At 37.0% G+C, this 24709-nt stretch overlaps 1 protein-coding gene across 2 annotated transcripts in view; it reads right to left on the bottom strand.

Annotated features, from left to right (window-relative positions):
- adarb1a (adenosine deaminase RNA specific B1a) overlaps positions 1-24709 on the bottom strand; it is a 35630-nt gene that overhangs the window by 10200 nt on the left and 721 nt on the right. Inside the window, exons 2-4 of one of the 2 annotated variants that reach the window (XM_084117537.1) lie at positions 14246-14291; positions 5561-5587; positions 3113-3181 (exon numbers count right to left, since the gene is read on the bottom strand). In XM_084117537.1, the coding sequence (XP_083973663.1) occupies positions 3113-3181; positions 5561-5570 (79 nt within the window). In that variant the 5' untranslated portion in view covers positions 5571-5587; positions 14246-14291. Of the gene's footprint in view, positions 1-3112; positions 3182-5560; positions 5588-13100; positions 13273-14245; positions 14292-24709 lie in introns of those variants that run through there. The other variant, XM_084117536.1, reaches the window with a different exon arrangement.

Genomic DNA, 24709 nt, shown 5'->3' with positions numbered 1-24709 from the left:
GGTTTTTTTCTTCATGCTGTCCCTTCCTACAAACAGCTGTCCTTTAACTTCTACAGTCATGAAAACAAGTCAATCCGCAGGCCCCATCTGAGACAACAGTTTGTACTTCAGTCCTCATCTCATCTCGTTCAGTTGCACAACGGCAAGACTGGCTCTTGTGTTTACCTGTGCTTCTTGAGCATCATTGTCGAACAATCGTGGCCGTGGTTGTTTCTAGTCTAATCCTCATGGATCCCCAATGGCTTCTTTCATAATCTGTCTAGGTTGTGGTTTTCATCCATGCTAAACAAATCTATGATGTCCAGATAAAGTAACTTTTCCTTTTGATTCAGGAGCTTATAATGTCAAATCAGTGTCAGAAAGAGACTGACAGAGATCTACTGGAAGGGTTGAAGGTTGAGACGTATAGGAATCAATGGTCAATCTTAAGGTGCAATCCCATCTCCTTACCTTGAAGACCCTATTCGTAAACCTTTAGTGCAATAAACAAGCTCAAAACAAACAGCACATGGAGACCATGGATGAACCTTCAAACAAAACAGTTTAAACACGACCAGTAACCCAAAATAATGCTTAAAAACTGCACACAGGTATTCTGTTGGAGTGTGAGAGTTTATAATCCTCACCAGACTGAATCATCACACTCCAATTTCAGAGTTGTCAACAACCTTCACTTCACTTTTCCACTCCACTGCCTGTCTACAACTTGTCCTCCTGGGCATTCCTGATCATGCCCCCTACAGACTGTGATCTAGTGCATAGTACCCTCAAAGACAACAATCAAGTGGAAAATACGTAACAGGATCTCAGTGAAAACCAGCAGAAGAGAGCAGAACTCAAGGGCTGTCACTATTCGTGTACATTCGCTATTCTGTACATCCGCTATTCTGTACACCGATTACATTACTTGGCTTCCGACACTGTCGTTTGGCTTTTTTATAAAAATAAGAACCATTTAGTTCAGTTGGACAATGGGCGCTACAATTTACGGACGCTTCAATGCTCCATTTAGCACAAGCTGCAGAGTCGCATCACAGTGCAGCAGGAGTCAGATTTCATTATCACGTGACAAGAGTAAGGAGAGATGACTGACAAGACGATGGTGGAGGATTTGGTACGCAACAGTAGGGATGGGACGATTACCGGTTTCACTATAAACCACGATAAAATGTACTGACGGTTAGTAATATCGTTTAAAATTTAATTATCATTAAAACCGTGTTTGATTATCGCGATTTTCGATCCTGTTCAGCCAGCAACAGTCTGATGCAGGCGCAGCGCGCAATGTTGTTGTTTTTTTTTATTCAAGAAGGAATTGCGGAAGGCAGTGACCGTGCTCGGGAGATTTTTCAGCCTTTTAAAAGAACCAATTCTGAGGTGTGGTCATATTTTGGCTTTAACAAAAGTCCTGAGGGAAACTTAATCGAGGATGGTCACCCTGTCAGCAGAACATGCACAAGAAAAAGTCGCTGCAATAGGGGGAAACTTCAGATCTGCCGAGTCGTCTTGTGTGACCATCACCCACTGTTGTAGCCTATAGCGAACGCAAGGCAAGTTAACTTTGACCTCAATACCAAAACTATGTCTGGGAAATAATTGGGCATAAAATGTTGTTTTAAGTTGAACTATTTTATATCAATCACTTGAAATAAACGTGAAGCTTCCGCAAAGAAAAGTTCGCAGCAAAGTGGCTTTGAGCCAAAGACGAACGAACAAGTTCAAACAAGACTATTAAGAGTGACATTTAAGGGATACTAATTTATATTCATTAACGTTATACACTTATTACAACGATTTTTTTTTTACTACATAATTACGGGGACATTGAATTGAGATTAATGTTTTAAATCTTAACTTAACTGTTTATAAATCCATTATGTACAGCATACAAAACAATCGTTCAGACAAGATGATCACAACAATATTATCAAACTCTGTAAACAATAAATCAACTCTGATTTAATTTTCAATACAGATTTAAATATAAAACTGGATTTAAATATAAAACTTGTTGAAATGTCTTCAGTGTGATCATCAACTCTTTTTGAACACTTTCATCTCGTTTTAACAAAACCGCGATAATATTGATAATCGCGATAATTTTGGTCACTATAATCGTGATATTAAATTTTCATACCGTCCCATCCCTACACAACAGCAAAGACTTTGACAACAGATCCTGAGCGTCACTGGCTGTGCATAAACATGCGCATTAACTACAATGGAAACACATTTACCGAATAAATTCCTCGATGCGCATCAAAAAAGACGTGACTTTGCGATGGGACTGCATAAGCGGACCGTTCTCGTTGCACAGCATCTGAAATGCTGTTTTGGTTGTTCTGAAATGCCTGAGCAAAGTCTGTCGTCAAAGTGGTTCAGTATAATTAGCTCCAAGAACTGTCTTACACGACTGCGTTCCCAAACAGCAGGCATCCGCCTACGAAGGCAAGATAGCTTTATTGCGTTTCGTCTGTGCGCTCTGAGGCGGCAGCAATTTAGGGGAAATGCCAGGTTTACAGGAAATTACGATTTTATTCTCTTCGGCTCACTGGATGGAAACGGTGCTTTATTCGCTAATGTATTATGCGATATTCTAATTTTGCGCACAAGTCAAATTCGTAATTTTGGATAGAAACATGGCTATTGACAAATACCTTATTTTGTAAAATGTGCGGTCAGCACCGACGTTCCTACACGCGGAGTATTTGGGATTATCGTAATACCGTGTTGTCCCAGTTTTTCCCCAAAATATAAAGTATAGCAATACTATATAAGACTGTTGATCACTCATTTCCCACATAGGCACCAATCTCAATGCACATGGAAAATGTGTGGTAACTGCTAAGCCACAGCCATAACAAGAACTGATGAACGAAAAGATACCATGCTGAACTTAGAATTAGGTCTTGAGGATACTCCTTCCCATCTTCCACTTACAAACAAATGCAGTTTGTGCCAAAAATATTGGCTTTGTACTTTGCAACTCTTTTAATAACGCAAAATCTGAACATTGTTGAAACTGAAACATCTTTCCACATAAGAGAATTTATCCACATATGAATTTCCAGATATAAGGAGGAAGATAAGGAAAAAATGACAAAACACTCACTTATGTGTTTCTCCTCATCCACATCCAGACTGCAGAACTTCTGCTGGCCCCTGGGCCGCCCACTGGCTCCTATTACAGAGAATCGAAGGGAAGGACATTTAAAATTCATCTCTGATCATGATTTCTGCTTACTGAAGTCATCTGTTCCCACTTACACCCTCCGCCTGCTCCCTTAATGAGGCTAATTAACCAGCTTTAATGACGGGAGACAACTAATGTGCAGGTGCAATTATTGCCCAATTAAATGCTAACATTCCCCTAATGAATCAGGGAAAGAGACACTTTGAGAAAACAGTCACTTTTAGCACTCGAGCTGAGGCAAGAAACAAGTTCAGAAGAATTAGACGTCTGTTGGGGAGGAACAGTTCTCCGTTTATTGGATCTAATACTTGAACATACATTAAAAACCGCGGTCATACCGGTTAGGAGCAACATCAATGAGGAAAAAAAAGAATAGCAGAAGATATTTTACAATCACTTTTCTCTCATTCTCAAGCTTCGCCACACCTCTGTAGCAACATTTATGAAATCTTATGAAACAAATTTTGGCAGAAACAAAATAACCGAATCCAAAGGCAGGGAGATATGAAAGTGTCTGTGCGGATTGGCTTGAATGAGGATACGGCCATCAGTATGAGTCTTTGAAGGGGCTGAGTGAAGTGGATACAGTCGATAAGAGACTCTGTGATAAACAAGCCTGAGAAGCTCGACAAATCATGAAAGCTATTAAAGCGAGTGACATGTGCAGGCACTTCAACAGAAGCTTTTTAAAGCCGATATACCGACACTCAAGACATAAACACCATTTTATTTCCTGTCATCTCAAGTTTTCAATCTTTCCGAAATGTCCCATTTGATGCCGGACTGAGCTGAGAAAATGTTTCAGGTGAACAAACACGAAATCAAAAGAGCTTCCTCTTAGGAAACATTATGCATGCAAGAACTGGAAAATAAGGTGTTGGTAGTTGTATAAAATCATATATTCTGAATGCAAAATCGGTCCACATTGCACTCTGAGATAAGTGCACCTGCTCATTGATGGCGATCACCGATTGATGTTGACGACGGTAAAATGCCATAAAAGAAGGGTTAGCTGTGGCAAACCTCGTGGAAATGAAAGCCTGTGGAATAATAGGAAACATTTCTCACAGTGTGACGCCTTGCACATTAGTGGCGTCGCTGAATTAGCCGACATCACTCACCATTCAACATCTGTTTTAATCTTATAATTATAGTCTCTTTTACCACAATTTTTCTTCTCGCTTTCAGTCAAATTGGAGTCAAACTGTATGTAGTGATCTCTAAACTTGCTTGTGACTCTGAAACTGAACTTTCGACTTGAACTTGTAAACTTCATCACTCTTAAAGTTGAAAAAACAACAAACACTTGGCTCTTTTAACGGAGCGTTTAAGATATCAGCTATTAGCGACAGGCATTACTGAGTTGAAATGGCATCGCAAACACTTTTAGCATGTTGGAAACTGCATTTGGCGCTTTAAAACAGCACGGGACGTTGCATTAAATGCCACTTGTTCAGCACCATGGAGAGCTGCGAGCTAGGAAAGATGAATTCAGTACCACGGAGAGCAGCCGGCTTTAAATGCACAGCGGGTCTTTCTGAGTGAAGGGTAGATGTACGATCATAAGACGCAGCCTGAACGCGAGCAATACCTCAGCTCTACGACCCTCCAGCTCATCAGGAAACACTATGGGAGTGAGAGAGACCAAAGGGAGAGCTGAAGAAATGCAGATAGGGATAGAAAGAGAGATCTGGACAGAGAAAGGTGTGCGTGTTGGGAGTGTGAACAGACTTTCACTCTGTTCCTGTGCAGATAGAGAAAGACACTTGGCCTGATTCTCTCCAAGTGTCAGCAAAAGTAAAGAAACAAACTTTCAGAGTCAGCCTATAAGGTATTACGGTCCACAACTAATATGATTTGTCTTGGATTAAAGGTAAAGCCAAGCATCACAAAACAGAAATGCTAACTCCTTCAAATCAGTTGTCCATTATTCTGCACCAAACATTGCTTTGTTTTGGCTCAACCAATGGTGTGAGTTTGGGGTGTGGCTATCTGTTTGGCTGACCAATGGCAGAGAGGTACAATGTTAAGTAAACCTGTTTGGAAAAAATCATGGGTTTTCCGTTTGGTGACACTAGTTAGGCAGAAATTACATCGGGTGAAAAACGTTTCCTTGAGTGGAAACTTGAATTCAACCCTACAAGTTATTTTACGATTTCCTACGTCACTGAAAAAAACTGAACATATGCTTTGAAGTCTCAGAAAGCGGTCTTTAGAAACGTGTTGTGTTTAAAGAGCTGCTTTATGGCCAGAGCTTCTTTAAACAATAAAGTGCATCAAATTGAACATGCAATATTTGACAGATTAATTTTAAAATACAAGAAAATTTTACATATATTTTTAATAGACACACTATATTTTCCCTACCATCATTCATTGTCTTGCTGATGATCCCTGTGGAAGCAAAAAATAATTATATTAGTGACAGATCAACATTCAATGTAAATTTCATAATATGAGTTACTACATAATACATAATATATTCACAAATTAAAACATATATATATATATATATATATATATATATATATAAAATTCAACAACATTACTAATAAAGCAGCAAAAAATGATGCATCTAATATAATGTCATTGCTCAGCTTTGCGAATGTGTCATAGCCTCTTTAAACTTGGAGTTTACAATGATAACTGCAAGTCATCAAATAAAGCTTGCCATCTTTTAGACAATTAGCATCTGCCAGTATTGCCATGTCTTCACCACATGACCTGTAAAATTTTTATGACAGCATTCGTTTAGTGCCGACTCCATAGGGACTCAGCGGGCAGCAGCAGGGCTGTGTGTCAATTCGTAAAGCTAATCAAGCGATTTCATCATTTAACGCACATGTACTGAGACGTACACGCCAACAATGAGATAGAAAGAGAGCTAGGAAAATGGAGTCAGACATACTGAGACAATGGTGTGAGTTTGGGGTGGCACTTGCATTTTTCCGAGTTTACAATGTATAATATCTAATAAAATTCACTGTTACATTCACCCAAAAATGGAAAAAAAAGGAAAATAAATTATTTCAGTCACCCTCATGTCATTACTTTTTTATGTCGAACGCAAAAGAAAACATTCTGATTTTTATTTTATTTTTCTCCATACAAGTCAATGGGGACCACTGTGATGTTGTTTTGGACCCCATTGACTTCCATTATATGGACGAAAACAGTTGAAGCATTGTTCAAAATATACAATATATATTTTGTATATTTAGAAAATTTACAAAAGTCATACCGGTTCGGAATGCCATGTGGGCGATTATACAACGTAACTTTTTTATGTTTGGGCAAACTAGGAGCAAACCTCTAAAAAAGCCACCATTATCCTCAATGCATGAAGGAGTGTCTAAAGGAGCAAACACAGGTGCCACTGATGTTACAGATGAGAACAGGTGGGATAGATAACACACTTTATCAGCAAAGCTCCAGAACAGACCACATGCCACGGAGACGGATTTATCGCAAAGTCCATCAGAAGAGAAAAGGGGGAGAGAGGGTGAAAGTGAGAGGAGGAGACAGGTGGACTGGACACGGTCTCGGTTTCGGCTGGTCAAACCTGAACCGCTTGAGCTAATGTTGAATTTATTCCCCCCTCCAGTAGATTAAACTCACAGTCCGTCCCCCAGGACTTCACTCCACTACACTTGGTCTAGAGGAAATGGTTTTTTTTATCACCATGTTTGAGCATGAGAGACGATGGCACAGGGTGTAGAAACGCATAAGTAACCATGTTTATCTAATTTGCTGTGCCCCATTTCTGTTAAAATTTTTATATTTTCAACCAGGCATCCAAAAGCGAATAACTTCCCATGTGTGTGTGTATTTTCACCCAGCCGATGGCAGAATGTCTGCAATCCTTGCTTTAGGATTAGGATAGAGAGCAGTCAACTGATTGTCAAAAAAAAGAAAGATTGTAAGCAGTATTTTCCAAAGAAATCAAGAACTTCTTCTTCAAAACCATTTCAGTAAAAATTATAATTTGCCAAAATAAATAATAAAGTAATACAAATAAATAACTAGATTAAAAAGTTCGTCGAGACAAACTTTAAGTTGGCTTGAGAAAGCTGGACCAGAAAGTTTGAAGAAGTTAAAAGTAGTTTGGAGTTTAAAGTAGTTTCAAGTTTAAATTAGTTTAAAGTTTAAATTAGTTAGAAGTTTAAAATAGTTTAAAGTTAAAATTAGTTTGAAGCTTAAATTAGTTTAAAGTTTAAATTAGTCTAAAGTTTAAATTAGTTTGAAGTTTAAATTAGTTTAAAGTTTAAATAAGTTTAATGTTTAAATTAGTTTAAAGTTTAAAGTATTTTAAAGTTAAAAAGTTGTTGGGGGTTTTCTAGTGGGTTGCTAAGGTGTTCTGGGTGGTTGCTAGGCAGTTGCTAGGGTGTTCTGGGTGGTTGCTAGGCGGTTGCTAGGGTGTTTTTGGTGGTTGCTAGGGTGTTCTGGGTGGTTGCTATGGTGTTGCTAGGTTGTTGCTAGGGTATTCTGTTTGGTTGCTAGGGTGTTCTGGGTGGTTGCTAGGTGGTTGCTAGGGTGTTCTGGGTGGTTGCTAGGGTGTTGCTAAGCGGTTGCTAGGGTATTTTGGGTGGTTGCTAGGGTGTTGCTAGGCGGTTGCTAAGGTATTTTGGGTGGTTGCTAGGCGGTTACTAGGGTGTTCTGGGTGGTTGCTAGGCGGTTGCTAGGGTGTTTTAGCGGTTGCTATGGTGTTGCTAGGCGGTTGCTAGGGTGTTCTGGGTGGTTGCTAGGGTGTTGCTAGGCGGTTGCTAGGGTATTCTGGGTGGTTGCTAGGCGGTTACTAGGGTGTTTTGGTGGTTGCTATGGTGTTGCTAGGCGGTTGCTAGGGTATTATGGGTGGTTGCTATGGTGTTGCTAGGGTATTCCAGGTGGTTGCTAGGATGTTGCTAGGTGGTTGCTAGGGTGTTTTGGTGGTTGCTATGGTGTTGCTAGGTGGTTGCTAGGGTGTTCTGGGTGGTTGCTATGATGTTGCTAGGTGGTTGCTAGGGTGTTTTGGTAGTTGCTATGGTGTTGCTAGGGTATTCTGGGTGGTTGCTAGGGTGTTGCTAGGGTGTTCTGGGTGGTTGCTATGGTGTTACTTGGTGGTTGGTAGTTGTCACAGATGGTTACTATGGAGTTTGTATAGTTCTTAGCATGATCTTGGTATGATTTAGCACTTAACTAATCGCTATTAGCATGTAGCTATTCACTGCTAGCATGTGTAGCATGTTGGAAGTGCTGTTTGCTAGCATGAGTCAAAAGAGCCAAACCTCATCTCTATACAATGTTCTGATACAGAGATATAGGTCTTGCAAAATGGTTGCTAGGGTACTCAAGTTTGGTTGCTATGGAGTTGCTTGGGAGCTGGGAGCTTTATACGTACGAAGTTTAAAGTGGTTTGAAGTTTAAATTAGTTTACGAGTTTTTGAGTTTTGAGTTTATAAGTTTAAATGAGTTTAGAGTTTAAGTTTAAATGAGTTTAAAGAGTGTGTGTGTGTATGTGGGTTCACACACACACACACACACACACACACACACTCAGAGTTTATGAGTTTAGAGTTTATAAGTGTATAAATGGATGAGTTTATAAGTGTACACGTTTTTGAATTTGGTTTGTAAGTTTAAATGAGTTTTGAGTTTATAAGTTTAAATGAGTTTACAGTTTATAAGTTTAAATGAGTTAAAGCTTAAGTTTGAAGTTTAAAGAAGTTTAAAGTTTATATTAGTTTGAAGTTTAATTTAGTTTGAAGTTTAAAGTAGTTTAAAGTTTAAAATAGTTTGAAGTAGATAGATAGATGAGTTGATTAGTTTAATTGAGTCTCAATGGCTTATATATTATATAGAATGGCAGTTTGAATTAGTCTTCAAGGTATTTTGATTTGAATTTTCGTCGGTTGGCCAGTTTGAATCTAGATTTGAATTTTTTAGAACTCCCCAATGTAAGTCAATGGGAGTTTTTCCGAGTTTTGATCGGCAATATTAGGAAAACCGTAAGTCCGATCAGTCTGAAAAGATATAGCAACTCAAGTCAGAATAGTCTGAAGGTCTGAGCCGAGTTTGGAGTATGTAGAGTTAAAGCTCTAGGAGGAGATAGGCGATAAATTTTTAGTAAGAAGAATAATAATAATAACTAGATGCGAAAGTTCGTCGAGACAAACTTTAAGTTGGCTTGAGAAAGTTTGGAGCAGAACGTTTTTTTGCTAGGCGGTTGCTAGGATGTTATAGGTGGTTGCTATGGTGTTGCTAGGGTATTTTGGGCGGTTGCTAGGGTGTTCTGGGTGGTTGCTAGGTTTTTGCTAGGGTGTCCTGGGTGGTTGCTAAGGTCTTTTGGGTGGTTGCTAGGGTGTTCTAGGTGGTTGCTAGGGTATTCTGGGTGGTTGCTAGGCGGTTGCTAGGGTTTTCTGGGTGGTTGCTAGGCTGTTTTGGGTGGTTGCTAGGGTATTCTGGGTGGTTGCTAGGCGGTTGCTAGGATATTTCTGATGGTTGCTAGGGTCTTTTGGGTGGTTGCTAGGCAGTTGCTAGGATATTTTGGGTGGTTGCTAGGGTCTTTTGGGTGGTTGCTAGGCGGTTGCTAGGATATTTTAGGTGGTTGCTAGGGTGTTTTGGGTGGTTGCTAGGCGGTTGCTAGGGTGTTTTGGGTGGTTGCTAGGATGTTTTGGGTGGTTGCTAGGGTCTTTTGGGTGGTTGCTAGGCGGTTGCTAGGGTGTTTTGGGTGGTTGCTAGGATATTTTGGGTGGTTGCTAGGGTCTTTTGGGTGGTTGCTAGGCGGTTGCTAGGGTGTTTTGGGTGGTTGCTAGGGTCTTTTGGGTGGTTGCTAGGGTATTTTGGGTGGTTGCTAGGCGGTTGCTAGGGTGTTTTGGGTGGTTGCTAGGGTGTTTTGGTTGGTTGCTAGGGTGTTCTGGGTGGTTGCTAGGGTCTTTTGGGTGGTTGCTAGGGTGTTCTGGGTGGTTGCTAGGGTCTTTTGGGTGGTTGCTAGGCGGTTGCTAGGGTGTTTTGGGTGGTTGCTAGGATATTTTGGGTGGTTGCTAGGGTCTTTTGGGTGGTTGCTAAGCGGTTGCTAGGGTGTTTTGGGTGGTTGCTAGGATATTTTGGGTGGTTGCTAGGTGGTTGCTAGGGTCTTTTGGGTGGTTGCTAGGCGGTTGCTAGGGTGTTTTGGGTGGTTGCTAGGATATTTTGGGTGGTTGCTAGGATATTTTGGGTGGTTGCTAGGGTGTTCTGGGTGGTTGCTAGGCGGTTGCTAGGGTGTTCTGGGTGGTTGCTATGGTATTCAGGGCGGTTGATATGGTGTTACTAGGTGGTTGGTAGTTGTCACAGATGGTTACTATGGAGTTTTTATAGAGTTCTTAGCATGATCTTGGCATGATTTAACACTTAACTAATTGCTATTAGCATTTAGCTATTCATTGCTAGCATGTGTAGCATGTTGGAAGTGCTGTTTGCTAGCATGAGTCAAAAGAGCCAAAACTCATCTCTATACGATGTTCTGATACAGAGATATAGGTCTTGCAAAACGGTTGCTAGGGTACTCAAGTTTGGTTGCTATGGAGTTGCTTGGGAGCTGGAAGATTTAAACTTAAGAAGTTTATAGTGGTTTGAAGTTTACAGTAGTTTGAAGTTTGACAGATAGATAAATAAGTTAGATAGACACACACACACACACACACACACACACACACAAACACACACACACACACACTAACTCGCTCACACACTCACTCATAAACTCAGTGTGTGTGTCTGAGTTTAGAGTTTATAAGTGTATACATTGATGAGTTTATAAGTGTATGAGTTCTTGAGTTTTGAGTTTATAAGTTTAAATCAGTTTAGAGTTTATAAGTTTAAATGAGATTAAGAGTTCAGAGTTTATGAATTCATGAGTTTATAAGTTAATTAGTTTATAAGTGTTTATAGTTTAGAGTTTATTAGTTTAAATGAGTCTCATTGGCTAATATAGTATATAGAACGGCAGTTTGGTTTAGTCTTCAAGGTATTTAGATTTGAATTTTCGTCGGTTGGTGAGTTTGAATCTGGATTTGAATTGGGAGTTGGGAGTTTTTCCGAGTTTTGATCGTCATTTTTAGGAAAACCGTAAGTCCGATCAGTCTGAAAAGATATAGCAACTAACTTCAGATCAGTTTGAGTGTCTGAGCCGAGTTTGGAGTATGTAGAGTTAAAGCTCTAGGACGAGTTTGAGTCAACAGTTTTTAACAGAAGAATAATAATAAGAATAATAAGTTTAAATTGGATTTCAATATGTTGGCTCTCTCAAGCCAACTTAATAAGTTTAAGTACAATATCAGAAAGTTGGCTCTCTCAAGCCAACTTAATTAATTATATAAAATCTTATAAAAAAAAAAATATATATATATGTATAGCATTTTTTTGTTGCTGCTAACGTTTTTGAATTTCTTTATACAATAAACGTGAACGGGTCAATTCGTTTAGTAAAACTCATCATTACACTTTATCCATTCAATTTGCCTTTAGAACCGGAAGACTTCAAACCTGCAAAATTATTGAAAAATGTGAAATTCCCATAATCTGAAAACAGGGTTATGAGGGTTATAAATGCAATAAGAATTAACATTTCCACATTCTTTCTCCCTCAAAACTACAAAAAGAATCATTGTTAAGGTATCTAAATCGTTCAAACGAATCAAAACATGCCATTACTTCTGATTCCCATCCCTGAAATCATTTGCTTAACCACCAAAGAAGCCATTGCCATTGTAAAGGGGAACAAAGGCAAGATCATATCAAAAGGCAAAGTTAGTTTTATACTTAAACAACTGCTTATTAATATCTCAGGAAGGACGTCGGTCCATCAAAGCATCGCATATCTGCGGAAGTGAATTAAAAGGTTATCTTTTATCTTAATTCTAACTCAATTGCTCATCTTTGGACTCGCGGCTGCACTGGACTGGATTGGCGGCGTAACCATGGTGAGAGATTAGCAGCGTGAAGTGGCCGTTCTAATGAGACGGATTAAACTTCACACATGAGGAGCTGTCTGAATTGAACCTGCTATCTTCCGCCTTCAGCACCGACACGACAGTCTCAAGAAGAGGGAGAGAGAGAGAGAGAGAGAGAAACAGTACATGAGCTTTTACCAACCTCGTCTAAGGGAAAATAACGGATGACAGCTAGAACACACCAGGTAGAAATAATGCAAGTAGTCGGAGACTTGATATTGTAACTAACAGTTATTTGAACTTCTTCAAATACCTTTTGTCCAATGAATTTCCATGGCTTTTCCATTAGTACATTACTGGATTTTTATTGGAAGTCATTTTATGTTCACCAAAATAAAAAATAAAAATAGCGGATTAAATGTTTAAGAGCCGAGCAGAACTTAAAAACATTTTATAAAATTTAAAGGTATTTATTATTTATTAAAAATGTACTATAGACATTTCAGTGGCTTGAATATTTATATTTAATGTAATTTTTATTGATTTAAAAAAAAAAATCATGGCAGTTGGAATCACATTTAACTTTTATTTACATTATTGATGCCGATAAAAATGTACTGAAAATAATAAACAGCAATTTGTGGTACAAACAGAAATCAAGTATACTCAACTCAAAATAAATATGTTCACTGCACAACAACTTTTTATTATCAAGAGAAAGACTACTTAAAATTATATTATTTTTCCAGCCTCGCAAATCACAATTTTAAACATTTAAAAAACGATTTAAAAACTTTCCTTGACCCTGAACCTTGTTTAACTACATATCGACATTGTTAACAAATCGCAAATAAAAGTGACGCAAACAATACTAATTGTCAATTTAAAATAACAAGTGCCAAATGTTTACAGTAAACATTTATGAATGTTTACATTTAAGAACTTAGATCCAGAGCGGCTCAAAGTGATTTAGCCTTTATGTGGAAAAACAAACAGTTTACCTTTGCGTTCGGATCGTTTTTTGCGTCTTCTCTTGAACCTCCTGCGAACGAGGCAGTAATACGCGCCCATGCTTTGAGAGCAGCTCTGACACTGAGCCATAGGGAATCACAGGATCTCTGTCTCTCTGGAGTGAGGGGTGAGACGGAGGGAACGAGAGGGAGGAGGAGAGCAGGAGCGATGCTCTGTGGAGAGGGAGGGCTGACGGGACTGTTATAGGGATGATGGTGGGATGTACCTGCTGTGAACTCTATTAGTCACTCCCTCATTTCACTGTCAGTTCAGCTTTCAGCTTTTTTCCTTAGTCAGAAGCTTACAGAACACCATTTACCTTCAGCAGAAGTACCTCTAGTCACATTTTTCAATAATAAATATTTTTTTTAAAGTATGATTCATTTTTAAAAGAAATATATTTAGATTACATTTTACTAAAATTTAAATAATTATAATAATTTATTTATTATTTACATTTAATGTTAATTAAGATGGTTTATTATAATAACATATAATAATATTTTATTAAATATTGTATTGATTAATGTACTAATTGTATTATACAATTAATGAAAAATAGTATTGAATTTATTTGTCATTAAATAAAATAAAACAATGTGGGGTTTTTTCAGACCATTATTTAATAAATCTTCAGTAAATATCTTTAATTTCACATTTTTCATTAAAATTAAATAAATGTAAATTAAATATACTTTTTACATAAATAAATAATAATAATAAATGTATTTATTCATTTTAAATGCATGGAAAAGTTCCAATTTCATTCAAATGAATGAAAAAATATAAGGTTTCTGAAGGATGCTGAAGGTTCTTGCAAATACAGTCAAATAATTCAGTCTCTGATGTGTATACGTACACAAAGAGCAGGAAAAACTCGATACACATTTTAAGGCAGAAGGAGAGTAAAAGGTGATGTTGGAATACCTACAAACTCAGTGCGATTAGCAACCCTCTGCCTCCCTCTGGTGGACATTCACTAAAACGCGCCACAGTTGATAACTGACATGCATCCACAAACAGGATTACCTCCACTCAACTCACCAACAAATGCAAAGTATAGAAACCAGGTAATCAGAGCAGCAGATTACTGTATATTTTTGCATATGAAGTTGTATAAACACATGAAACCCACCTGTACGTTTGCCCTCCTTTTCTGTTCAAGCCTTACAGTGTTAAACCTGTAACAAAAGCACAGAGGTATCAGCATTTTGACAGTACAGCATTTTGATCATTACAGTTGATAGTAGTCGTTGACTTCCATAGTAGAAAAAAAAAAAAGTCAATGGCTACCGTCAACTGTCTGATTACTGACATTCTTCAAAATATATTATTTGGTGTTGAACAGAATAAAGAAACTCATACAGGTTTTGAACAACTTGAGGGTGAGTAAATGATGCCAGAACTTTCAATTTTGGACGAACTATCACTTTAAGACGTGGTTTGAATGTGTTGAAATCTTAAACGCAGTAGCTAAAGGCTGCCAGAAGACGGCGCTGTAACCTCAGTGTAAACACAGAGTGAAACACAACTTCCTGCGTCCTCAAACTGATGTCTAATCAATTAGAACATTTAGAGAGCTGTGATGCACACTTTTTAAGGAAACAGACACAAATAAACAGATACACCCCAGAGAAAACAAAATATCATCACAAACATTGTGTCGCTCGGTATGACAAAATCTACCAGATGTGTCAAAGCCAAAAGTGTTGCCGAACTCTCTTTCCTTTTGTCGCGTTTGTCATGCTGTGAAGCTCCGCCCACCCGAATCTTATTGATTCAAAATCCTGCTCCTTAACTGTCATTTTAATTGTGTCACCCAGCATTTTTGCTTTTAATGTGGACAAATTTGTCACACTTAAAGGGATAGTTCATCCAAAAATGAAAATTCTGTCATTAATTCCTCACCCTCATGTTGTCCCAAACCTGTAAGACTTTCGTTAATCTTCAGAACACAAATGAAGATCTTTTTGATGAAATTGGAGAGCTTTCTGCCCCTCCATTGACAGCTACGCAACTACCACTTTGATGCTTCAAAAAGTTCATAAAAATAGTGACATGTGAAGTCCAAGTATGTTTTTTTGGGCGTCGGGCCGTCGGTGAAAGAGGGAACTCTGATTGGCTGTTCAGCTTAGTGAACGAGTCAGTGCACGAGAATAAAAGCAAAACAGTGAGCAAAGAAGTCAAAATGGTACAGATAGAAGGCTAATGTTACGTCATCTTACCTGAGTGTTCCTTGGCGAATATTTCAATATTAACATGAGCGGAGTGGAATAGAGAAAGTGTTTAGCAGGATTGATATTCAAAACGGTAAGCACGCACTGCTTTGTTTACGGTTTGTGTATCTGCTTTTTTCCCCCGACGCAGGCGACGTGAGGCGACAACACAGTCGGCTTTCATCAGCGCTAGTTCTTTGGTGTGTCCCTACCTTTAGGAGTAGTGAGTAGTGACACACTGCAAACCATGTATACGCACACCTGGAACCTGGGGACTGATTGGGGGTTAGGGGTTAGACCCTCTAACCATTAGGCCACAACTGTCCCACTATAGAGATAAAGAGATACTGCCCCACTAAAGAGATCGTAAAACTAATACATATGAATTGAGCGGTTTAGTCCAAATTTTCTGAAGTGACTCAATCGCTTAATATGATGAACTGATTGAATTTAGGCTTTTATTCAATGATCACTGAGTCAGTGATTCACTGATCACTGAACATTGATCATTAAACACAAACAGAAGCTCAACTGAACCTGCTTGTGAGTGTAATGGACGTAGGCCAGTAAGAGCTGAGCGTGTTAACCTCACTCCACTGGCCTTGAGGCGCGCGCTAGTGGCTGCGGTCTTTAGCGTCCTTGGTTTGAATCCCGAGTAGGACCAGTTACATGGGAACAAACCTAATTGGTTCTTGCTGAAGCTCAAACGTGCTGAGTAACACGAGAATGAACCTCATTGGTTCTTGCCGAAGCTCAAACGTGCTGCGTAACATAAGAATGATCCTCACTGGTTCTCACACGTCAAGTGAACATGCTTGAGCTTCTGTTTAACACAAGTGATGTGTGAGTTGATGAATGTGTATATGTGAATGAAAGCCTAAATTTAATATGTTCATCATATTAAGCGATTGTGTCTCTTCATAAAATTTGGACTAGACCGCTCAATTCAAATGGTTTATTTTTTTTATCTCTTTATGATTTTTTTGAGGCATCAAAGTGTCAGTTGCATAGCTGTCAATGGAGGGACAGAAAGATCTCAATTTCATCAAAAAGATCTTTATTTGTGTTCTGAAGACGATCGAGAGTCTTACGGGTTTGGAACGACATGAGGGTGAGTATTTAATGACAGAATTTTGAACTATCCCTTTAAGTTAATAAACTTAAATTTAACGCTAATTTACCTTCAAAAACGTTATAGATTTAATTGTCAAGGTATTTTAAATATATATCAGCATCAATAGGTGAAAAAAAAAAGGTTTGTAAAAGAAGAACTAATTTGAGAAATTTGGGTTTAGGTTCATCGTGACATGAGTTAGATCAGAGGAGAAGAAAACCTCAAAAGACTTTCAGTTATGATTGGCTGTCATGACCTTGCGTAAGCGTGTTAGGTCTAAAATAAGAGACATCCAGTTTCACATCATGTACTGGATGTTAGTATGTGCATTTTGTGTTGTGCTTCACTGTGCTGAAAGGGAACAGGAAGTCCTAGAACCGTCTCTTTCATTCAGACTAGAGGATCTGTATATGGAGGACCAGACGTTAAACGATAGCTGAAGCAATACTGACGTAGAAAAAAAAGACAAATGAGTTACAAAAACTAATAAGACAAAAGTTGTGATCGCTTGCAGCTGAAAAAAATGATTGAACAACACAGGAAGTGCTACCAAACATATTTGATATATTCTTAAAGAAAGAGTTTCTCACTGACCTCTGAGACACGGTAAAAACTCACACACACAATAAAACACCACCTGCCGCGATAAGAGCCCACATATGTGCACCAAAAAAAAAAAAAAACATGAGCTAGAACAAGTACTGACAGGACATTTTCTTTACAAACTATGCAGGAAACAAATGTTTGCCTAATTGAATTATGTTGAATTACTGAATTATGTTGTTATTCTGAAACATAGCTCTCATGTGTGGTTACATACAAGGAAAAAAGCAAAATATTTAATATTTAGAACCGTTAATAAATAGATGCCGGTCTCTTACTTAACAATAATAAAATTAAAATTAGATTTAAAAAATAAATAAAAATATTTAAATAAAAATATTACCACAACAACAAATGAAAATAAAATAATTTGAATAAAAAATATTACAATAAGAATAATAATACAAATTAAAATAAATAATACTAATTTACTAATACTAATAAAGCATTAAAAATAAAATACAAAAAAAAAAGTAAATTAAATTAAGTAAAAATAAAATAAATAGCTGCAAGTTTCAATCGTAGAAAAATATATTAGCTCATATACGGTATACAAAATGATTTGACAAATCAAACTATTTTTGATTCTTAACATGTTTAACCCCCATTTCACCTACACAAGGTAGGTCGGATATCCATGAAATTCCTCGCAGACATTACCATTTAACTGGGGAAAATGGTGATTGAATGTTACATACATTAAATGAAACCACCATGACACCGAAACTATATCTCACACACACACACACACACACACACACACACACACACACACACACTCACACTCACACTCACACTCACACACTGCAGGGCCAGGCTGAAATATTAGAGGATCACATCAGACCCTTAGCATTTATTCCTAACATAATGGTCCCTTCGTTAACTCATTTAACATTTAAGACTAGACCTTCAGTCTGAATCATTTAGACTCAATTTGGATACATTTAGCATTTACCGGTAAGTGCTTCTTAACCCCTGCAAATACCTATAGAATTGGCTCCGTATAGGAAAATGCCAGTAACTCCCTATTCTTTGGAAATATACTGATTAGTTTACAAGAAAACAAAACACTAAAATGAGTTTTCTTTTGCAATCGTTCCCAGCAAACACCATTAACGACACCGCACGACAAACATGCAAATAAAAATTTTTTAAAGCGACTCCCCGTCTAATCTCCTCCGATTGTGTACGGCCGCCTTTTGCTTAATATTCACAATTAAAGCTAAAAATAGATGCAGCGGTATCCGCAGTTCAACTGCGGTCGCAATTTCACTGCGCAAAACACACAGTCCCGTTTATGAGACAAACACAAGCTGCTAAAAACAAGCTGTTTTTGTATCCAAATAAAAATTTAACATCAGGAGGCACGTCAAATGAAACCACAGGGCAGACTGTGAAAACATATTATTGGAAAATTAGACTGTGAAAACATATTATTGGAAAACATATAATAGAAAATCTGTTATAATAGTAGGATAATATGGAAATAATTCATAAAGTAGCTTTCCTCCTGAAGAGAAAAATTACTTGGGCCAAAACATCTAATGATACTCCAAAGAACACTTAAATACATTAATACTGTGGAAATGAACATTTCAGTTTCTGCAGATAATGTGTCTCATGTAAACATTGCTTAAATTCATCCAATCAGGGTCAGGTGACCCCAAAACCAGTCTTAATTAAACAGGGCTTCCTTAAGACTAATTATTCGAATAGTCGTGCAGGCAAAAACAAAAAACAGGCAAAACAAGCTTGAAAATGAACTCCAAAAAATGGTTTGACCTGCTCTGAGGATATCAAATTAAAATGTTCCTGTTGAATACGTTCACAGAGTCCCAACGCCTCTAATTGGGCTCATCTGCCAGGGTATGAACTAATATTTCGCTGTGTCAGCTGCAAACGAGTGTTATTCGTCAGAGGACAATTTGCAAAGAAATGCACAATATATCAATTCAAGGTGAAAATGATATTAAAGGTAGGGCAGGCAATGTTTTTCATAAACACTTTGTTATACTGGTTAAAATGGTTAAAACTCTCTTCAAATCCTGATACTAATCAATAACAGAAGTGGTCTATATTTAAAAAAAAATTACATACTATATCTTCTATGCAAGTCTCGGGACCAAATAAATGTTTGTCCATAAATAGGATGTCCTGCCTGCCTGTCAACATAATGTATTTCCATACCCACCCACCGAAAACAAACTTCAGCCACCTTTTATGGTTTTACCTGAACCAAAACAACGAGCTTATGCTGCGTTCACGCATGTCGTAATTACCATAATAAAGAGATGCAACTTAGCTATACTTGGCTAACTTCAACTTTGCCAAGAAAGATACTCTCAAATTAGCTGCTTTACTATGGCAGTAGGGATGGGACGATTACCGGTTTCACTATAAACCACGATAAAATGTACTGACGGTTAGTGTTATCGTTTAAAATTTAATTATCAAAACACTTCAAATCTGCCGAGTCGTCTTGTGTGACCATCACCCACTATTTATAGCGAACGCAAGGCAAGTTAGCTTTGACCTCAATACCAAAACTACTTTTGGGAAATAATTGGGCACAAAATGTTGTTTTGAGTTGAAATATTTTAATCTCACTCACTTGAAATAAACGCGAAGCTTCCGCGAAGAAAAGTTCGCAGCAAGTGGCTTTGAGCCAAAGACAAACGATCAAGTTCAAACAAGACTATTAAGAGTGACATTTAAGGGATAATAATGTAGGCCTATATCATTGTACACTTATTACACCATTTTTTTTATTTTATTTTTTACCACATAATTACGGGAACATTTTGAATTGAGATTAATGTTTTAAATCTTACCTGTTTATAAATCCAATTTGTACAGCGTACAAAACAATCGTCCAAAAACGGAGACGCAAGACGGCAAATTGTATTTTAATGAAACGAGAGAGCGCGTCCGCTGCGATACATGGATGTGCGCCGTTATGATGCGTTGCTATTGACGACGGTCATTATAAGGAAGGAAATGCCACAGAATATAATCTTGCTTAAAAAAGTGCATAGAGCGGCTTGTTTTATTTGTTGTTTATTGATTTTCAAATATTAAACTGTTTTCAGTGTGAGCAATCAGTTCTTTTTGAACACTTTCATCTCGTTTTAACAAAACCGTGATAATATTGATTATCACAATAATTTTGGTCACTATAATTGTGATATGAAATTTTCATACCGTCCCATCCCTATATGGCAGTAGTTGAAATTAGCTATTTTTGGCTACTACTGTTAGCTATACTTTGCTAACTTTAACTTCCACAGCAAAATGATCTTTATACTATTGCTTTACCCTTTCTGTTGTCCCCTTTCTGGCGGTTTACGCTAATGCATCCTTTGCACAAACGCAGAATTCAGACACAATGAAGTGTCTGTGAAACAGAAGTTGTGCAGCCCGAGTTCATAGAACTAGACCTAGAAAGAAGCTTTTCCAATTTTCTGTCCTTCTTAAAGTCCCACATTGTAAATCAAACTAGACAGTGAAATCTTCAGTAATCCGTCTTTACTCAACCCTGCTCCAAAACCTCATTCAGTTGCAGGCAATAACACTGCACAGATGGGACCGCCTGACAGAAGATCATTAAAAGCGATGGATTAAATCTTTTTTCCTCTTGTAATGCTCTCAATAAAGATCAATACTTAAATGGAAACAGTTTTATGCTTGAACAATGAAACCACAACTAATTTTTTATATAATTCATAGAGAAACCAATTTTAAAAAAAAATATTTGTACAACTCCTGGATTGCACTGCAGTAATAACCAAGGATAGCTATCCATTAGCGTTAGCATTAGCATTCTCAATCTAACGAATTTATGAAATGAAACCCTAAAGAACCCTAATGAAAACGAAAAATGGTTTAACTATGATTTAGCAATACAACCATAGTAACTACAAAAATGTTTCTGTAGTACTAGCATGGTTAATTTTTAGTTACTATGGTTTTACTACAGCATTTGCAGTAAAACAATAGTAACTAAAAATGAACCATGGTTTTACTACAGTAGCCATGGATTAACTATGATTTTAGCAGTAAAACCATAATAAATACAAAATTAAATATGGTTTTACTATTGTGTGTTTACTACTGACTCATTTCTACTGAGGGAGAAATAATTAAGCATGATTTTATAAAGAAAACATTTCGTTTTCTTGGAACAAGGAACAAGATTTTACAGTCGCTCAAAACTTGAAATCTGCCACGTAAAGTACGACCTATTTGGTCCAAGATACCTCGACTAACATTACTGGTGTACTTGAGGGAACATATAAATTACAAGAGTGTAAAATATTGACCCTTTAAAGAAAAAGTGCACTGAGGCCTCTCACGCAACCCATGAGCCAAAAATGATGAATCATGCTTCGTGACCTGATGATTCAGCTAGAGACGCTTGATGTGTCTTTGCTAACAGCTGGCTCGTGACTGCTCAAAAAGAGATGAAGTACAAATGCATCTCATCATGACGGGAAGAGCCACTTCACCACAAAGACTCCGCTAAACGCCCACCTGCTGCATATTTTTCAGATCACCTGCTTTTGGCTTATTAATTAGCTTCAGTTTATTAACCAAAGGGTCACGGTTCGGCATGATAGCATGGCCGATTGAATTAGCTGCTGGAACTACACCATGTTTCGCACCTTTTATGGTGCAAAATATTAACTGGAGACCTGGAGGGCTTCTGGTTTTGACCTAGGACTATATTCTCCACACACTGAATGGAAATGTATCCCACAATGCAATGTGCTTAATCATTTATACTGTAAAAAAATATGATCAATAAGTCATGGCAACATTTTTTTCAAAATAAAAATTGACAATTCCTTTTTTTATACAGAATATTGCCGTATTTTTTATTATAAAAATGAGATCGCAGCAATACCAGACAACAATCCAATGGCCCAATCAATTCCCAATGGACAAAATCAAGTCCTGCCCTACATTTCACTTGGATATATGTCACAATAGGGAAGAAATGAGACTATCGCAACTTCTGTTTTATGCCGACTTTAACCTGGATGAAATGTCTATTCACTCTCGAGATAACATTTAGCATTTGTTGAACTAAATGTGCAACAAAGTAGGGTAGCAGAGCACAGTTTGAAAAGTTTGTATATTGCATACTGTTTTTAAAATGGAAAAGAATGCAGTACTATAGCTACTGTGTGCGCAATATGCAGTAATCCATTTTTGAAATCTGATTCACAGGGATTCGTCAAATAAGGTCAAGTAGGACACATTACATTCTGGGATATAGGCTAGTGTCCAACGCAGCACACTCTGCTTGTCGGGTGCTTTTTCAGAAAATGCAGAATGCCAACTATGTATTCTAGACAACCGAAAAATGTTCATATTGTGGACAAAAATATTCATATTGTGCATACTATTTCACATAAGTAATAGTTCAAGGTCCTAAACTCTGCAAAACTCTTTAGCAACTTTACTGTCAGAAAGGAATATGTGTATGATTTAGTGAAACAAACCTTGTGGCAAACCAAAAAGCAGTGTTTATTTAAAAAAATTATCAAATTAATCAAAAAATTGAATCCCCAAAAAATACAAATAAAACGACTGGGCTATGAAAATATGAGGTCAGTGTTGCCAACTATTTTCAATGGAAAGTATCTAAAGCCTGCTCAAAAAGTCACTAAATGTCGCAGTTTACATCCGTTTTCTCTCCTAATCTGCACTCACGTACTGTAATTTTAATATATAGCCGTATGTCCAATAAAGCTCTTCTCATCTACATATTTTCTGTCAGACAACGGAACAGGTATAGACTAGTGACTGACTACATGTTAACCAGCAATCCAAAAAGTCGCTAGATTTGTCGCTAGTCACTTTTCTGAAGAAAAAAAAGTCACTACAGGGTTTATGAAAAGTCGCCAATCTAGTGACAAAATTGCTAAATTTAGCAACACTGTACGAGGTAAAAACAACCACAAAGGTTTTATCAATAAGCTCAGGGTTAAGATTTCAGCATAAAGCACCAGCAAAAACATCAAATGCTACGGTAATTGACAAAAAGGTGGAATCAAACAGGAAAGGCAAACCAACAAAAAAAGATATTTTCACAAATAAAAACATGCATTAACTGGAATACTATTTTTTTAATTACTAAAGTTCTTGCAGATGTTAGAATATATATATATATATATATATATATATATATATATATATATGTTGTATGTACTACTTCCCTGAAGAAGCTGCAAACGATATTTAAGTATAATCTACATAACAAATTTTTATTTAAAAATATTAATTGAATTAATCTGCTTCCAGAATTTTGTGATAGTTGTGCGTACGTCCCTCGATTTTCCTGGATCTCAACATCACTGAGCAACTGTGCAGAAAAGCACAAATGTGCAGCTTCATGACAAAACAAAGACTAATGCATCACTAAACTATCAAAGACCACAAGAAGTACACAATGTAAACTATTGATAGATTGTTAAATATGTTAAAATTATATTTATTAAAATATTAATAAATCATGTTTTATCAGTTCCACGTCTTTGCACACCACATTTCTTTACTTGCAGAATTCATACTCGCCCGGGCAAGAGCTTTAGATTGTTTTTCTTAAAACAAACTATGATTGGAATCCAAACAAGAGGAGCAAAGCAGCTTTCAGCATCAGTATAGAACAGCCACAGAGACTCAGTTACTATTTGTATTAATTGTTCACAATTTGTGTCCTTTAGTTAATGAGAAATTTTTTGAATGTTTTATGACAACATGCCAATATATATATATTGTATGTATAGACATACAGTACTGGGTAATCGGATTTCAAAAATTAAGTATTTGTAATTAGATTATTTTAACTTGTAACTGAATTACAATTTAAAATACTCTGACTAAAGGTACTTTTCTATTGATTAGCCTACATGATTACATGTTATTCTTACAATGGCAGTAAATTACTACTTCTTTGTTATCTTTTAGGTTTTCCTTTCTAAAAATGCCTACTACTTATATATATGTTCATAAGGTCTTTCAGGTTTGTGGAATCGGCTTACACAGACCTGGCACTATCAGGTTAAATTTTTAAGTACAATCAACTTGGATTATTTTGATGAGTTAAGGCAATGTAAAAAAACATATGTAATAATTTATTGATCATATAATTTTTACAGTGAAGACTTTTGTCTTTCAGACACATTAAAATGTACAAATTTATGTCAATTTCATATTTACATGCAATGCAGGGATTCCCCAACTTTTTTGGCAACTGAACCTCTTTGCCCTAATATATTTACTTAAAGAAAGCCATTAGATTTGAAGTAAATAAGTAAGGTAAATAATACAATTAAGTCCGTAATAATAATCAATAATAATAAAATTAAGTTCACTGTTCTCTGATATCAGTTAATGGTAACATGACATGCAGGTTCAAAAAAAGTGTACGTTTTTATTTATTTACATTTTAATTTTACATTTTTATGACTTAATAGGTTGTCATTATACACACAAAACCCACTGCAGTTCCATCAGCAGTTGGGAAACCCTGAGGTAATGTAATATTTATTACACTTCATGTTGTTGATAACAAAGAATGGAATATATTTTCCTTCTCTTTGTATTTTTATATCAATATGGTAAGATGATAAACGAGTTAGTTCAAAAGTAATCTAAAAGT

This window comes from Abramis brama, assembly GCF_963993115.1.
Source record: "Abramis brama genome assembly, chromosome: 6".
NCBI classification, from domain to species: Eukaryota; Metazoa; Chordata; class Actinopteri; order Cypriniformes; family Leuciscidae; genus Abramis; species Abramis brama.
The sequence above is the reverse complement of the archived record's forward strand: the minus strand, read 5'-3'. Positions and strand labels throughout refer to the sequence as shown.